Here is a 19904-nt window from a genome sequence, read left to right on the forward strand (position 1 = left end):
CATGAGATGAATTATAATTAACCTTTTTCTTCTGACAATCTTTTCATTTCTTAATCTAATTGTACCGTTATTAAAGAAAGTAAAGTGAATTTTATAAGAAGACCCGTTTAATTTGTAATTCCCGACAATTTGTTTTATGTTAAAGCAAAATATATATCTTCCTCCTTTTCGAATCTAAATGGGGAAACATTGCATTTTATTACGTTTTATGTCAATTGGTCTCTGGTAGAGAGTTGTCTCATTGGCACTCTTCATACCGTATATATCTAATTATAATTTCATATAGGCTTATGCATTAACCAAATACGATATATTTTGTTGTTTGTTGCTTACGTTACTTTCAGTGGGAAATATTTCATACATATTCACTACATGTAAAAAAATTTATCCCAAATATCTAAAAGTCCAGAGACAAATATTTCATGCGGCATGTTCCCGGCAGTACGAATGTCCTACATATAGTTTTTGTCTAAAATAAAATAATAAGTTCAGATAGAAAATATTTAGGGGAAGTTCATTGCACTTCAAGAGGCTGGAGGGGGTAGGGTTTTTTCCCTTAAAAAAATATTCTGATTCCCAAAATTGATGAAAAAAATAACGGTCTGAATCCAGATTTCCCCCTTACCTTCTAGTGTTAAATTTTGACCAAATAATTTTGATAGATAGTGTTGAAGCCCATCGCGTGAAAAAAATCTGACTCAAACAAAAAACTGAACCTCCCACGACTTGAAGCTAAATGGTTGCTCCCTTATGGCCCATATTGTTTTCTGCTGAAAATTAATTTATGGTGATTTATATAATAAACTAAAAAAATAATGCACAACTGAAAATAACATGAATAAAGCATAACAAATAAAAAATAAAGCACACATGCAAAAGTTAAGGCAAACTGCAAACGTTTATTTAGAGCTGTAACTAAAAAATACATGAAAAGCTTATCTCAGTGACATGCAAAAAATCAACATTCATATATGTGTACCACTGTCCAGGACCGTACAAGGTATTTGATTATTGAGAAAAAAACGATTTTCAGTCCTGAAGTGGTCAGGTACCCTGCCGTTCCGCAGAGTGTAGCTTTAACCAGATGCAGAAGGGACTAGAATTACAAAGCTTGAATTCTAATAGAGCATTATAAGTTAGATAAACTTTATGGAAAAAGTTTTGTTTCCTTCAACTTGATCAAAATATCTATTACTTCAAAGAGAAATGCAAGAATTAGAAAATTATAAACAAACTCTTCGGAATGAATCTTAACGAAATAATTTTAGACTGTTGCTGAATTGATGCTGTAAATATGTCAACTACAGAACTTACGAAAAGTGGCATAATATACCGTTGGTCCACAGACACTTGTCTCAGATTTTTTTTTATATATACTAGTACATATTAAGGTATATAGGATATTTTTTCTGAGGCAAGTGCCTGAGCGTTGGTCTGATGGGTCCAAACAAGATAATTTCTTGTCAGTAATTAAAGCCTTTTTTCCTTAAACTGTATAATTCTGGAGAACAAAGAGTAGCTTTGTGACAGCGGAAATTCACGTTTCACTTCTTGTTTAAGATTTTCATGTTTCCATGTATATATTTATATGTTTTAATAAAGATTCTTATTTTCATGATTTTTATAACAAAAGTTCATTTCTAAGTTTTATAACTTTACAGATATCTGATTTCACATGGAAAATTTCCGCCGTCACAGCTTTATCAGAAAATAATCAAATCATAAAATTATACTAAACAGGTATCAGAACATTTTATTTCTTTTTTATCTACGATTCTCAATAAAATCAGGAACGATGTGATATGTGACATAGTGGAAATAATAAAAAAAAAATTAAAAAAAAACCCACTATAACAGCTTGAGTCTTAGACTAGTTGAGATATCAGAAATAACGCCAAAGTTGAGAAAATAATTATTCTCAAATAAATCAAATCAAAATAAGCTTCTGGATTGATGTTATACCTACCGTGAATAGTTGTCAATTTTTCCAGATAGATGGAAAGAGGCTCAATGTACATTACTACACTAGAAAAATGGTTAAAATATTCCGGGGCGGGAGTTTCTCGCTGTGTTGAAGACCTATTGGTAGCATTCGACTGAGTTTTGCTCTTTGGTTTAGTTGTCTATTTGAAACATTCCTCATTTCCATACTTATTTTTTTCCGACGTAGTCGGTATAGTTTCGGTTTGTGCCCTTTGAACTTAAGGACGCTTAACTATGGCAACAGAATACGCATGCTCGAAAATCCTTTCTGTGATTGGACAAAATGCTGTCATGGTGGGTGATTTGGTTGTGTTTGAAAAAACGTCTCGTTAATTATATCGTGATGGAAAGCAAGTGAAAAACTATAAATATTTGAACTAGATCTTACAAAGATTTATATTTTTGTTAAAATAATTGTTTCTCCAATAGCTCTTTGCATCCGTGACAGCTGTTTATTCGGGACAATTATATAATTTTTAATGTAAACTTTGTTGTACGAACGTACATGACTTTTAAACGCACCTACGCATATACGTGAGATTTCCGCGGGGTTTAATTTGGTGAATATAAACAGAAAGATACGAGAACCGAGAATACTGAACACAAACAGAGAAAACGTTATTTAAATGGTATCTTTGTGCTTCTGAAGGATCTAGAAATGATAGTTTTAAACATTATACTCAAATTTTAAAACGTCGGATATCTTTTTTAAAGATAGTTCTTGTTTTAATTATACAAATCAAATTGCAGATCAGTCATTTCCCCTCGAATTTTTAACGTGTTTTTCAGCTACAACTTGGTCATGTAATACTTTGGATTTTTTTAAATCCATGTCTTTGTGTATTCGTCGTGAGCTCACATGAAGTATAACGGAATGAGTTTTATGTTTTAATTAGATTGATTGCGACTGTTTTTGGTTGACCTTTCAAAGGCTTTTGACTGCATTTTTTGGCTTGACAAATTGTCGGTATATGTATATAAATATATGGCTTTTCAGCTCATTCAGTTTCTCTTCTAAAGTCGTTTTAGTAGCAACTGTCACAAGTCTTACTTAGAACATGCATTTTCCGAGAAAAAAAAAAACAATTAGAGTTTGACAAGGTTAACAAATTGCCTTTCTAATATAATATACACAATGCACAAAACATTGCCTTCCACTCAATTATATCTTACACATTTTCTTTCTCACATTCATATCACTAATGGGGACATCGAACGTTGTATCTAGAACAAATTGAATCTGATTCTACTCAACATGCCTTTATTCATCTAAATTTTAATTCCAATTTTACAGCCATTTTATCTTGTTCATTAACATTCATCACGATACCTATACTATGTGTCTTTCGTCAGCAGGGCGGAATTTGAAGTGCACCATTTATCGCTTTGGGAGAAATCAGCCAATCTATTCAATGCATTAGTTTGTACACGTGTCCAGAAAGGAACTGTATTCGAGACAAGCCATTTCAATTGATATATTAGAGTGGGTATATGCATATGACCTATGGTTTACGTTTTCAATTTTTTTGACTTATTTCTATAAAAAGTTCATTTTTTTTTAAAGTAATCATATAAACTATTTATCTTGCCAAAAGCTGTACCACTTACAGGAATAAACATTAAAAACAGTTATGAAAGTATTATTGAGTTAAAAGACATTGTACCAATAGAGACATATCTTTATTTTCAAATTTTGTACAAGTTCGGACCATTTATAAGCAATATTTTGTACGTGTTATAACACATGTACGAGATACTTTTGTCTAGGTTATATCTTGTATTTTTATATTTACATTGTTCAAGTATAACATGACTGCGCATTATTTCTTTACATTTTACAACATATACAAAATCGCAACTTGTACACGACACATACATAGGCTTCGTTCTTATTTAGTTGGAACTCTTTACTAAAGGTGTTTTTTGTTTAAATTTTCACCGTATTTTCATACATATTATCTTTTTTTATAAATGAGGCGTATAGGTTTTTTTTATATATCATATAAATATTATATAAATATGTTATTTTGTACTCAAGACTAGCGTTTCGTCACGCTCTAGTAACGCTCGAATAGAAACAGTTAAAAGATAATTTAAAGTACTAAGTTGAAGAGCTCAAATTCGAAATTTTGAAAGGTTTAACCCAAAACAGACAACTAAGATAACCGTTTTCTGGGGTAGAACTCTTTAGTATTTCAAACAATTCAAAGTTTTATGAACAGTTCACTATGACCATATGAATGACATTTGATGTCAACAAAGAAATGTGGATTACTGAACTGATGATGCTCTCGTCACCAGAAGCATGATGCTCTAGTCACCAGAAGCATGATGCCTATACTTATATTTTATAGTAGAAGACAATGTAGAAGCGTTTTCCTTTATTCTACACCTTTATTCAAAAAAGAATCTATGTTTTGACAATATGAATAAATACAAGTTTATTCAAAATATACAACTAATACATGATACCTGTGTATACAAGGTCACATAATGTTATAAACAGTCAGGGGCATTACAACATGTACAATACTCAAACAAGTAACATATCTCATAACTTAATCAAGTAACACAAATGAATCTGCTGGAGTTATCACTCTTTATACTACCCATGTTAAAAAATAACATGTTCATTTTAGATAAAATTATTTTTTTGTAAGTAAAATAATTGAAACAAGTAGTCTTTTAAGCTGAAAATGAAATGATTAATACAAAAGTAGGTTCGTGTTGCTTAGTCTTTAGTTTTCTATGTTGTGTCTTGTGTACTATAATTATTTGTCTGTATGTCTTTTTAATTTTTGGCCATGGCGTTGTCATTTTATTTTCAATCTATGAGTTTGACTGTCCCTCTGTTTTTTTTCGCCCCTCTTTTATTGAGAAAACACATTATCCATGTCCTTATATTTATATTACAAGGAAACACATTGTGATACATATACAATAGTGAAACAGACGTAATTATTAAATTGTGCATCTTTAAATCAGATTCATTATTATATATTAAGTTTTAATATCATATGTTCAAATGTTTGTTTCGCCCAGCAGGTTCAGTTTAATTTTCTCCAGTGCATTCATGTTCGTAACGTTATTCTCCTTACATACAGCCTCATATTCTTGATTAACTGGTTTCCATTGTGATGTCGGTTTCAAGGCATTTGCTATTTTCTGAAACAAATAGATAAAAAACTGTTCTGATGATATCCGATAACAGGCGTGTCTGTCGATATCCATTCGTTTGATGTGTTTGTGCTTTGGATTTTGCTCGGGGAGTTCGGTAGTTTTATTATTTTACTTTTTGTATAAAGGCCCTTGGGCTGATATTGATGTCTCGGGATGATACGACATATGATACGGATTTTGCCATGTATTATACGCTTTATCATATATTTCAACAGAAGAGTATTATATTATATGAACTGTTTTCTGATCCCGATAGATTAGCACTGGGTTACCTTCAGTTCTGCTTTTGTCTTGGTTCAAAGCCTTAAAATAACTGCTTATACAAAGCACCTGGGTTACCTTACCATTTGCCTGCTGCTGTTTTAAAAATATTTGTTTATTATTGTATTTATTTGAGTGTTTTGTATTTTTTATAGTTGCATTTAGTGTGCCAAAAAATATGCAAACTTGATGTTCGTGACGTCACATACAATATGAAAACTTGACGTTCGTGACGTTACATACCAAACAATGACGTCATTAAAAAAATGACCTATTTTGAGGAAACTTTTTCTTAAGCAAAAAAAAACCAAAAAACTTTATGTAAAAAAAAAAAAAAAAAAAGGTATGCGATACGGGTTTTACCATGCGATACGGGGTATGCGATACGGGTTTAGCTATGCGATACGGGGTATGCGATACAGGGTAGGTGATACAGACTGGAAAAACAACCTTTATTAGATATACAAAATAGCTGTATTTTGTACTAAATATATGATAAAAATAAGTAATTATGAAACTGCATATGATGTTGTATTTATTCAATCAATAACACATTTTCAATTTGTTTGATATAAACACTGATTTAAAAATTAAAAGTTGATTTCTGATAAAATTTCAACATTTTACCTATTAAAATTTGCTTTTTTTTAGTCTGTTCATAAGTAAAAACTTGAAATGGTAATGTTTAAGTAAAGGTCTTCATAAATGTATTCTTTATAACTGAACAACCACAAAAAACATGCAAATTTTTTGAAACATAAATGCATGCAGTAGTTAAAAAAATCAGAAATAAACTTTTTATAATTAAATCAGTGCTTATATTGAACAGATTGAAAATATATTATTGATAATGAATAAATACTGTATCACAGGCAGTTTATGTGAGTTTATATACATGTATTTCAGTGAACAAAGAAGATATTTTTTTGGTCAGGCAAATTAATCAATGAGTGATAGATTTCTCTTGGAAGAAATTTAAAGGTCCCATCAAATAAACTATACAGAGAACAATACCTGTTGTATTTGTTCAATGGGACAATAGAACTTACAAAAGTTTAAATGGACAGGTAACTTGCAGGTGAATCTATGGAAAACTATGATAGGGTTCGCAATAAATAGTCTTCATATAAATACCCATAGCCAATTAACAAGTATAAAACATCTTATTACTTGCAAATATAATTTTTTTTTGAAGGGAAAATGGTGTGATACGCCCATGGTGTTCTGCATGAAATTAGCCATTTCTACCTAATGACACTAAAAGGTGTGTCAATAATTTAGACGAACGATCATGTATACCAACATATTTTTATCAACACCACTAATTAAAACAATATCAATTCTGAGTCAGTAATTCGGCCCAGTACTGATAATGTTTATGAAATATGCTTATTCAAAATGCTAGTTCATCAATGAAGAAATAATTGGTTCAAACTCCTTCATACAAAGTTGACCTGAAATTAATCTGGCTATTATTCTGTTTAGGTACTTTTTTTTTTATCATATAGCTCCTAATGTTGTAGCGTAGTATTATCAACTACTGATTATATGTACATGCATTACTTTATAAATTGAGTCTCCTTCAGCCTGAATAATTGCAACCAATGCAAATATGACAATAGGTATTATAGGCAGGATAGACAGCATCATTCCAATGGTGGCAGCCACTTTAGGATACTTGTAACTACCGTATGTAGGTGGCTGGTATCCAATTAGCGTGGAAATGATCAGAACCTGTCAACACATTATTTATCAGTATCAAATTTATTATATATGCATTGTCTAATTGTTAGATATAGTTTGTATTGCTGTACAATTGACATTTTATTAATTAAATTGCTGTACAATTGACATTTTACTCACATAATCTTTCATTCATATTGAATTTCTTTTTGCTGGTGTATATTCAGGTCTAATTGACCTTTTATTCACACATCTGTCATTTGTATTGAATTTCTTTTTGCTGGTGTATATTCAGGTCTAAATGACCTTTTATTCACACATCTGTCATTTGTATTGAATTTCTTTTTGCTGGTGTATATTCAGGTCTAAATGACCTTTTATTCACACATCTGTCATTTGTATTGAATTTCTTTTTGCTGGTGTATATTCAGGTCTAAATGACCTTTTATTCACACATCTGTCATTTGTATTGAATTTCTTTTTGCTGGTGTATATTCAGGTCTAAATGACCTTTTATTCACACATCTGTTATTTGTATTGAATAAGTGTTAACGTACACAACTAATAGTTAATTGATATTAAATACTTTCATAAAAAAAGGAAACGGGAGATACCCGAGACGAAAGAGACAGACATAATCTTGGCAAAAACCAAGAAAACACGACTAGGCGACAAAGGAGATCTTAGGTCTTCCGGAAGGGAAGCAATGTCTTGCTCCACATGTTGCACCCGTCATGATATTCATGATTTGTACAACAGTCAGTGTTTCATCATGAAGCATAAATTGTACTTTGGAACCGGTAAGTTTCGGTCTTTTTAAATTTAATAGTCTTTTGATTACTAGTATTAGTTTTAAAAAAGTTGGTACATGTACATAGTTATATCTTTATTTCTCAACAAACTAAATTACATGGTATAGAAATACACACAATGAATATTACATAATATGGTTTGTACGGACATACAAAATTTATACGAAAGCAAAAGAGAGTCAAATATCACAAATTACAGTATATTATATTATTACATCAAATACATGAGTTACCCAGGAGAGTCTATATGCATATTGACTAGTCTTATAAATTTGAACAAGCTGTTAATATCAGAAAGATTTTTACTATTCATCAGTTCATTAAAGGTTGATTTGTATATCATTTAATACAGAGCATATAAAAATATATTGAAATTCATCTCTGATGCCGCCAGAGTTACAAATTAAGCATTTTCTATTTTCTCTTGCAACATAATCCTCATTACATGTCGAACAAAGCTATTGAAGATGATATACAATAACCTCATTGTTACACTAATTATTATACTTACAAACATTATTAGAGGTGTTACAAACATAATACAGACTCTAAAAAATATATGAATTCCTCGTCCTAACATTAGGTTGACATCTTTTGAAAATCTTTCCATACCTGTAATGTTGTTTATAATTATCATGTCATGCAATAACACAATTTATTGCATAGCAATATAATATTTCCCACAGAAAGTAACCAAAAGTTAGCGTGCAATAAATTCTAATATTGCACTAGTGCAATAAATCTTCAAAAATTCATGACGTCATCAACGACAAAATCTTAGTTCAAACCAATTTTTACTTTTCAAATATAATATTGCTATACAATAAAAGGTTTATTGCATGAATATTGGGGAAAATATCGTAGAACAAATACTCGCAATCTCGTACAATATAAAATTCTACTCTGGACAATATTTCCCAATATTCATGCAATAACCCTATAGTCTACTTAAGGGTATTCTGTAAGTAATAACATCCACTATTGGATTTAAACCAATAGGCCTTATAAGAGTGCAATATTTGAACTCATACATCAGAGCGTTGTGATTGTTTAACAACGTCCATACAATAAATATTCAATCAAAGGTTGACGTTGTTTTCGTTTAAGGGGCATTAACAACGAAATAACTCGTAGTCCTTTAGATTCTGAACGACGAAATAGATTAGATACCGTCTATCTATTACGCTCTTTGATTGGTAAACTTTGTAATTTAAGGTGTCTAAATTTAACCAAAATAAGGGGGAAATTGTCAATGAACAAATTTGATAAGTGATTCTTATGTGTATCGATTTACCTTTAGGAACTTTTTGGGGAATTGAGAATGGATATGCGGAATGTGTCAAAAAGACAACAACCCAACCAAAGAGCAAAAACAAACACCACAGAATGCCACCATTGGGTCTTCAAATTTCAATACAGCTAGAAAATCCCGCAACAGTAGGGGTGCTTCAGCTGGCCCCTGTAACCTATTCCATGTCGAGAGAACTGTTGATTCATAACATATTAAATACCACAAAGGTGTTAAAAGCAGACACTGATAGGCTCTGATAGTCTCTAGGGCATTATTTACGAAATAATTTAACCATTACAACTTGACACATAGACAAGACCATTAATTGCCATTCAAGACAACATTTTAATATTTTGTTGTCTACCGTTTGTTGTTTGTTATTTTTGTTGTTGCTCAATTTCCCCCTCAAGGCAAATAATCTACATCTTTTGTTATTCATAGTGTACATCATTGCCTTCACTTGAAGCAAATAATTAAACTTAACAAAGTACACAATGGAAATAAACTCGTCTGCAAAAGACTCATCAGTGACGCTCGAATCAGAAAATGTTAAAAAGTCCAAATATAGTCCAAATATAGTACGATGATGTTGGTGAGGATGGAGAACCAAAAATTCCTAAAAGTTTTGCCAAACACAGCCAAGTTAATTTTTTTCCTGAGGTAGAAAAGCCTTAACATTTCAAAAATTCAAAGTTTTGTTATCAGTCAATGTATAATTATGAACATATCAATGATAACTCAAGTCAACACAGAAGTGCTGACTTCTGGGCTGGTGACAACCCTTGTTGTACGCTTAAATATTAATTCAATACCAAATAACTGTGAATGGAAATCTAACGTGATAAAAAGTGATTTTTTTTATAAAAACAAAACGTAGTAATCGACGGAATATAAATTTCTGTTGCAATATGTAATTATACAATAAAATAAACTTACCATAAATCCAGCCTAATAGGATACATTCCAGGAAACTTATTATAGGTAGTGATAGGGCAGCAACATACCAGTCAATTAATTGAAATATGTATATTCCACCCTGTAAAGATATCACAAAGATATACTTCTTAACATTAAACACGTTATATGTGTACTGTAACAACACTATGTATGTCGCCACAAATTGTATGTGTATGTAATTCAGTGGTTTTTGTTTGTTGCCTTATTTCATATTTGTTTTTCGTTTATTGTTTGTACATAAACCAAGCCGTTAGTTTTTCCTTTGAGTTGTTTTACGTTTGTCATTTTGGGGCCCCTTAAGTTTTTTTTTACATCTTATAGCTCCTATCCGGTATGGATTGAGCTCATTGTCAAAAATCAAATGGTGTACTTACGTTTTGTTTTATGCAGCTATACGTCCAGTCAGAATGAAAACTTTGAATGAGTTATCCCGTGTTTAAAAAGAGCGACATGCTATCCGCACCTTATGAACTATTGTAACAATTATGTGACGTTTTCGCAAGTTGACCTTTGCAAAACTTAATGTCTATCCCTATATTATTATACCGCCATTTTCCAGTGGACATTTATATTCACGTCGTAAATCCCTATCAAATTCTTAAGGAACAACTTATACGTTTACTATTTTGTCTAATGCTTACTTCGTTTCTGTGTGTGATACATTTTAATATTGTGTTTCTATTGTGTCGTTCTCCTCTTATATTTAATGCGTTTCCCTCAGTTTTAGTTTGTAACCCGGATTTGTTTTTTTCTGTCGATTTATGAGTTTCGAACAGTGGTATACTACTGTTGCCTTTATTTATAGCATTTATTGATATCTATTGGTCATTTGTTCTCGTCCTGAGTGTGCATGGTATATTTCAGTCTAACAACTATATATAAATTAAACCGAATTTCTGTATTATTGACAAATACAACTTTGAAGGTTTACTATTTACCTGTGTACAAAATATTAATCCTAAAACAAAACTTCCTAGGCACCAGGCTACAGTGACGAGCTCACGTCTATTTCGTAGTCTATGGAAACCATCTGTAAAAACTCCAATAAGGGCTTCTACTGTTACAAACTAAATCAAAATATAAATCATTTTAATATATGTTTATTCTTCTGTAGACCCGTTTGGGTCATAACGTTTGTAAACATTTGCAATCCAGAATTACATGCACTCAAAGCGCTTTCATCAGGACTGCCGGAAGTCGAATACTCGAAAGCCAAGGATGTATAAATTCGAAAATGGTTCAAGAACAATAATAATGTTTAAATTTTATGGTTCTGAGTAAAGTTAATCAAGTAACGCTCTTCGAACGCACACACTGTATTTTAATTTCATCTATACAATTTAGAATGTTATGATGTCAAAAAGGCCATATTTTTGTTATAGAAAATCAAAACTTTGGTCTCATTACTGGGCATATATAGGACGATGTGGTATGAGTGTCAATGAGACAACTCTCCATCCAAATAACAAGTTATAAAAGTAAACCATTATAGGTCAAGGTACGGCTGTCATATATCTTATTTTGTGTTTTTATTTTATTGATCATTTCCTCATCAATGCGCATCCTGTAACTTATGTTAAAAACGATTTTAATTCTTTTGTTTGCCTAATCAGAAAAGAAAAGAAACGAGACACGCTGGTGCTATGAACAATATATATACAGATTATATACTCACATGGCTATCTAGACCAACACATAGAATCATAACAAAAAATATACAGGACCAAACATTTTCCCCAGGAAGTTTTGATAAAGCCTCGGGGTACACTATGAATGCCAGTCCTGGGCCTGAAATAAAATACATCAATAAAGTGTTCACAAAATGCATTTCAATTCTTTTTTTTAAATTTTTCCCTTACAATGACTGATTTGTTTTGATAGTTTTGGATATGCAAAACATGAAAAAACTACAAAAACCAGGTTGCATCGTTAAGTATTAAATGTATATATAAATATACTACATAACTTAGGTTAGTTTTCTCGTTTAAATTGTTTTACATTTGTTATTTTGGGACCTTTTATAGCTCACAATGTAGTATGAGCTTCGCTGGTTGTTGAAAACTGTACGGAGACCTATAGTTGTTAATTGATGTGTCATTTTGTGTCTTGTGAAGAGTTGTGTCATTGGCAATCCAACCACGTCTTCTTTTTTTATTGTCAACAAAAGAAACGATACAAGGCAATGTATTTTCTAAATATAATGAAATAGGATACACTGTACCAAGGTAACTAATTGGCATACTAGTATATACAATGTATGTTTTATATAATATGATTTCGGGATACTAATTCTAACGACATATATAACAAAAATGTATACAGACGTTAAATAGTTACAATATTCAAAAATAGACAATTATCAATACAATATACCGAGCTTTGAAATTTACCTTATGTTGTACATGTGGTAGAGACTTAAAAAAACCAGTTAGAACGTATACATGCAACGACCTGAGCTTAGGCAAGGTTAACCTTGTCCTGACAAAAAGTCATCAATATAACCTGTTCATTGATGGTTATAAAACAAACGACTGGTTAAAAAGTGAAAAAGCTAGTTAAAAACAAAATGCTGGCTATAAATAAAGGCTACAGTAGTATACCGCTGTTCAAACTCATAAATCCATGGACAAAAAACAAAATCGGGGTAACAAACTAAAACTGAGGGAAACGCATTAAATATAAGAGGAGAACAACGACACAACACTACAATGTAACACACACAGAAACGGACCAAGCATCAGACAAAATCCCACGAGAATAACAAATATAACATCAAAACCAAATACATGAATTTGGGATAGACAAGTACCGTGACACGTCTTATTGCAATGTGAATTTACACTCAAAAATAAGAGAAAACAAACGACGCAACGTTAAAATGTAACACACACAGAAACGAACTATAATATAACAATGGCCATATTCCTGACTTGGTACAGGACATTTTTAAAGGAAAAAATGGCGGGTTGAACCTGGATTTGTGGCATGCCAAACCTCCCCTTTTATAGCCATGTGAAATATAACATTAAAATGACAACTCAACACCACAGAACTACAATATAAATAAATTGGAGAATACAATTGACAAAGAAACACACGAACAACAGCCAACAAAAGGCAACAAGTTGAAAATTTTAATACGCCAGAAGTGCATTTTATCCACACAAGATCTACTAGTGATGCCCAGATACAAAAGTTTGAAAGCCGAAACAAGCACGAAGTCGAACAGCATCGAGGACCAAAAGATCAAAAAAGTTGTGCCAAAAACGGCCAGGGTTTTCTGTTAGTAACCAGAACATCCTTATTATTTAGAATAATTTATACTTTTGCAAACAGTAAATTTATAAAATTACTAAACAAAAGCTGTACATGATAGAACTGAAATATTAACTAATTACAGGAAACAACTAAAATACATTACATAACCAGACATTTGCAACACAAAATGTAGATAAAGGCAACAGTAGTATACCGCTGTTCAAACTCATAAATCCATGGACAAAAAACAAAATCGGGGTAACAAACTAAAACTGAGGGAAACGCATCAAATATAAGAGGAGACACAGCCGAATAAGTTTAAACCTCAACGCCAAGTGACGTCATATTTGAAATTGTAAAAAATGACAAAAAAATGATGACGTCATCTGAATTTGTAAAACAGATCATCAAAAAATGAAAAATGACGTCATTTGAATGAATAAGATAGAATTAGGATTGATTTAAGATTATATTTGAACTAAATACTGATATTGCATTTAATAACAATGCACATTTTAATATTTATTAATAGCAAACTACGGTAGCAATTAACTATATTATAAAGCTATGTCCGGTTTGTTTTGAATCTTACTTCAAACGTAAAATATTGTACTGATTACGTTGAACAAAATGAAAACTTACCATTTTAATCTAAAGGCGTTTTTTTATGTTACTGTTATAAAACAAACAGTCCCTTTTAATGGCATAGCTAATGTCTTTATATGTAGTTTATTTTATACTTTTCCTTCTATTGTGAAAACAAAATTACCTCCTTTCACAATTTTCTCCAAAGGAATTGACATCTTTCCGGCCATAAAACCAAGGACTGTAAAAATAACAAGCCCTGAAAAAATACTGGTGAATTCACCGATCAACGAGAACATTATGGAGTCCCTGCAATAAAATAATTAAGGATTAAAAACTCGTTTCTTATAACAAACAGCAAATGAATAATATTATTGAAGTCTACGATTGTAGCAAAAACAGGCATTTCACTTATGGAGATTATTAAAAAAAACATATTTTGTCGAAAAAGAAACAATTGAATAATAGCTTCAGGTCGATAAATAAACTCTTCATAGATACCTGGACTAAATTTTGTATATACGCCAGACACGCGTTTCGTCTACAAAAGACTCATCAGTGACGCTCGAATCCAAAAAAGTTAAAAAGGCCAAATAAAGTACGAAGTTGAAGAGCATTGAGGTCCAAAATTACTAAAAGTTTTGCCAAATACAGCCAAGGTAATCCATGCCTGAGGTAGAAAAGCCTTAATATTTGAAAAAATTAAAATTTTGTAAACAGGTAATTTATAACCAATATACCACTGATGGTAGCCTGCTAATGCACGAAGGTAAACGAGTTTTAGTTTCTACGAAATTGGTTGTTTTTACAAGAGGGAATTTTAGAATTTACAAATAAAGGCAACAGTATTCCGCTGTTCAATAGTCCTACTTCGATTAAGTGAAAATAAATTCAGTAACAAACTGAAAATCGAGGGAAACACATCAGTTTTACGAAGACAGTAACGGAACAACAGAACAGAAACACTGTACTGATACAAAAGTAAATGTTATGAAACATAGAAACGGATTGTAAACAACAAATTCCACATTCCTGACTTTGTACAGGACATTTTTAGAACAAAAATGTTGGTTGAACCTAGTGTTATAGCTAGCCAAACATTCCGTCTATGTAACTATGTTAATAGTACCGTTAAAATGACAACATTCCGTGACAGGAATACAGTATTTTTAAACAAAAAACACCAGGGACAGAGAAATGCATAAATAAATAATATTATAGTACATTAAAACGTGTAAATCACATAATACCAATAGTCACATCATAATCATGTCAGTTTTTAACCACTGACCTCTATAAACTTAGATATTAAATTCGTTCGTGATACCTTATTAAATTATTGTCAAACTTATTGAAGCTCGCTTGTGTTATAAGAATCCCATTGCCTGGTCCTAGCGAGTAACACACTTGTAGCGCGGCTTCAATCCAGATCTGAAGTATTGAATAGTATGTGTTAAAATTAGTCAAATGAAAATTTAAAAAAATACAATTTAATTGAAATTTCTGTTTTTATGATAAAAAAAACCCCCAAATTTCAACCGTGGTCGCTACAAATTCTTTTTTCTTGCAACTTAATTGGAATAAGAACACCCATTGTTAAGTACTCTTCTCAATGAAATATACACATAAATACCTGCGTGTATATATCAAATGAACACGATTTCATATGTTTACTTGCACGTATATCAATGTTTATAATCTAATAGAATAGAATATACGCGAATATATAGCTCTCGTAACACCCCTGTACCTGCAACAGCATCCACTAGTTTCCTTGTTAACATCTTAGCTGAATACAAGCGTTTATATACTTTAAAATCTCTAATGGAGCATACACATATAGTATCGTATGTAAAAGCATAAATATCTGAATCTCAACATACCTGAGTTTTCAAAAGCTTGCTAAAGTCTGGTCGTAGATACAGAATAACACCATTTATTGAACCGTCCAAAGTCAAACCTCTGATCAGTATGATTGTTAGTAGTATATAGGGCAGTGTAGCTGTAACGTATACCACCTGTAATATATGCAACCAATATAAGTTGTATGGTTCGCTACTGACCCCTACGTAGATGCGTAAAACCAATAGGGAGTGAGGCCGAAGTCGTATATTTGAAAGCTAAAAAAGCTAAGAATATAAGAACCGAAACGGTCGAAAAGCTATTATCAAAAGAAACAACTTATTGAAAGTTAGGTTATTTTTTTTTTCTGTCCTTGCAATTGGAAAGTAAATCTGATCTAGTCTTAAAATATGAATAAAGGATTTTATATCAGCATCCAGTTCAAGTTAATTGGTTATTTGGTACCTTTACAATTGGTACTGGACTTGTTATACATTATTATGTTTTGTTTCTATAACGGCCTTAACCGTTTCTTGAACAACTTGATTATGACTTTCGGATTCTCTTTACTCTCAAGGTCAGTTTACCTCTTTTTACGTTTAACAAGTTCTGTATTCATGGAAACCATATCAATCATTATCAGAATTCCGCAAATATATTTTACACATTCAAATTTCAACATATATGACAAGAGTTTAAATATTGCACTCGTTACGGTTTTTTTTCTTTCTGTGTTCATTGCAATGTCGTAAACATTAAAATTTTCACATACAAATTTTATTAGCCCTAGTCATAGATTACCTTAGCTATAATTGTCTTTGTTGTTTTGAATTGTTGGGTTATTGAGTTTGATTTGGCTTTCCAGCTGTTGTGATTTGAACGCCACTGATGAATATGACGTAGATTTGAACGCCACTGATGAATATGACATAGATTTGAATTCATTTGATATTTGGTGTTTAACACCACTTTTAAGCACCACATTTAGGCTAGTTCGTGGCGGCCAGTTTTTATTGGTGGAGGAAGCCGGAGTGCCCAGAGAAAACTACCGACCTTCGATAGGAAAACTGACAATCCTAGTCAAATAAGATTGGAGTCGAGTGCACCTGCACGAGCGGGGTACGAACTCCCAACCTCAGTGTTGTCTGGATAGTGATTACATTAGTAACTACTAAGACTACTCGGCTACCGGGGCCTCTAATATGACGTATATGAATCGCACGTTTACTGCAACAAATTATAAGCCTGGTATTTTTTTTATAAATTGCACTATGCACATTTATTCCATAACATTCAAGTAATATATGATCTGTCTTTGTCTGTTTTTACTACACATTTTTGTAAATGACGTCTTTTATCTATAGGTTGGATTATTACCTTTTGGTAACAATACGGATTTGAAGTAGGATGAAACTGGTACCAACCTTTCCAACAGATTTGACTCCCTTGAATATGCAAAGGCCGATCATTACCCACCCACCTAATAAACAAAGTATCATTCGCCAGTTTAGGTGACCAATCTCATGTACACCAGTCGACATCTGTAGCACATTGATCCTGAAAAGTCATTTATAATACTTAAATAAAACTTGAAGCCACAGACATTCAAAATGACCAACACTATTTAAATGGTTTTACACAGGAACTTATGGATTCTGTTCTTTTGAAACGTCGTCTTCTTTAATACATATATAACCAGTGTTGATGCAATTTCTCTTAATATTGTCTAAAATGTGTTTAATTTCTTATAAACAACTTATAATTTCAGTCATTCGCCCAAGTGGACTAACAAAAAAGAAATATATATGCAGGTCATATTCCATAGAATAAAAGAAATTTCTAATCTAATCAAAAGTATAGTTTCTCGCTGCATTGAAGACCTATTGGTGACCTTCCGCTGTTGTCTGTTCTATGGTCGGGTTGTTGTTTCTTTGACACATTCCCCATTTCCATTCTCAATTTTTACCAAATTGGTTGACGAAAAAAGCGGATACACGTTTATAATTTACAAAGTGTTACTTCTCAACAGTTCTGCAATTATGAAAAATATATAAACTTAAGATCTATAAATCTTTTAAGAAAATGACAAAGACAATTGCTTTTATCTTAAAAATTTTGTGGTCATATAATAATGTTATTTACCAGTGAACAGCACCATATTAGAATACATATGACATTAACCCCCTTCCTCTATGACAAATGATAAAACATTTAGACTCGGTCAATACAAACCACAGAAATAAACAGATCTTACTGCCAAAATTCCTCTTGAGCTGTTATCCAAGAGACATTTTGATTGGTCAATGTCAGCGATGAAGTGATGTTGAGATGGCGAGTCGCAATGTCTGTTCCATTTGTATCAAGGTAAGAAAATGTGTCCAGGTTTCCTAGACGGCCAATGAAACTACTATCTAATGCACAGTTATGACTGTTCCATTCATTATCGCATGTTGTCCAAGGTAAAGGACTGATAAATGAGTTCCCGATATAGTACAAAGCCCATCCTAAAATTACCGTATAATATACATTCCACATCAAATTTGGTACCAGGAATCCAAACCCAAGACCTGACGAAACAAAATATAAGCATTGCACTTTACTTGGTGTACCTTAATACGAAATGCCTGATAAGCATTGTTTAATAATTACATTATCCGTACAACGAATACAATATCTTGCCATGTGTTGAATCGTTCAACGTTAAACAGGAAAGTGAAAGATCGATATTGCAAACCGATGGGGTAATTATTAATTATTCTTATTCGAAATGCATACCCGTATTTTAAAAGCAATCTTTTACATGCATGGAAATCCTTTCCTAAATAAAATATTGTATTATAACACACCAAAGATACCAGGCTTACAATTTTGTACTTTCGATTAGCGTTTCGCCTGAAATCTACGGACACATCAGTATAACGTTCGAATCAAAACATTTAAATCTAAAAGGCCAAACAAATTATGAAGTTGAAGAGATTTTACGGGTATGAGTACATATGGGAGTACCTTTTTGTCAAACCTTTTAACATTAAATAAAACAAACATTTGTATGAATATGCATAATGTTGAACCATCATGCTTACACACACATCATTAAACATTGGACAAATAGAACATTTCTTTAAAACTTTAACGTTATTGAACTTAATATCCTCTTATATGCATACGAATTTTCCAATATTTTACAATTTTATAGTACAACCATACCAACCTTTGAACATTGGACAAATGTCCCATACTTGAAGCATTCCTTTGCCGCTGAATTGTCCCATTGCAGTCTCAATCCACAAAATATCAGGAAAAATAAAAATGGTATCAGAAACGCTCCTGAAATAAAATTCAAACGCAATAAATAAACTCATCATAGATACCAGGATTGAAATTTTCTATTTACGCCAGCCGCGCGTTTCGTCTACAAAAGACTCATCAGTTACGCTCGAATCAAAAATGTTTAAAAGGCCAAATAAAGTACGAAGTTGAAGAGCTTTTGAGGACCAAAAATTCCTAAATGTTGTACAAATACAGCTACTTAGGTAATCTATTCCTGAGGTAGAAAAGCTTTAGTATTTAAAACAAAATCAAAATTTTGTTTACAGTTCAAGTAATTTATTATTATGAACATATGAATGATAATTTAATAAACAAAAGTGAATTGCAATACGTAAATTTTTATTTTGAATTATTATTGAAAATGCATGTATTGTATTAAATTACTAAAAAATCCTAGATAAGTTTACTCACGATTTAACCTGCTTTATTTCGCAAAAAGATGTACCATATATCCGATTGACATTTCACAAGGTCAAAAGATAATTGACAAGCAAAAAATAAGATTGCAAATCTTCCATGTCTTATGAACTCCTAAGGAAACATCCACCCCTGGAAAACCTACAGTTAACAAACAGCACTCAAGATCGTTAATATCCCGTTTTATTTAAACTCAGGAGTTGCATTCACAAAAAACATCAGACTTAGATTGATCGTAAGCATACTGACTTGTTTTTAACAGTCAATCGTAGTCGTAAGTATATTTATGAAACCGATTCCAGAGT

General features: G+C 31.8%; 1 protein-coding gene across 1 annotated transcript; it reads right to left on the minus strand.

Moving 5' to 3' along the window:
- Nucleotides 1-4643: 4643 nt before the first annotated feature.
- LOC143084905 (sodium- and chloride-dependent glycine transporter 1-like) lies at nucleotides 4644-19130 on the minus strand. The gene is made up of 12 exons (XM_076260969.1): nucleotides 19064-19130; nucleotides 18107-18419; nucleotides 17277-17409; nucleotides 15894-16028; nucleotides 15338-15441; nucleotides 14195-14319; nucleotides 11843-11955; nucleotides 11106-11234; nucleotides 10147-10246; nucleotides 8431-8531; nucleotides 6988-7158; nucleotides 4644-5148 (listed from the first exon to the last, which is right to left on the minus strand). The coding sequence occupies exons 1-12, from the start codon at nucleotides 19122-19124 to the stop codon at nucleotides 5005-5007; spliced, it is 1629 nt and encodes a 542-aa protein (XP_076117084.1). The 5' UTR covers nucleotides 19125-19130; the 3' UTR covers nucleotides 4644-5004.
- Between the last annotated feature and the right edge of the window lie 774 nt (nucleotides 19131-19904).

This window comes from Mytilus galloprovincialis, chromosome 8 (assembly GCF_965363235.1).
Source record: "Mytilus galloprovincialis chromosome 8, xbMytGall1.hap1.1, whole genome shotgun sequence".
Lineage (NCBI taxonomy): Eukaryota > Metazoa > Mollusca > Bivalvia > Mytilida > Mytilidae > Mytilus > Mytilus galloprovincialis.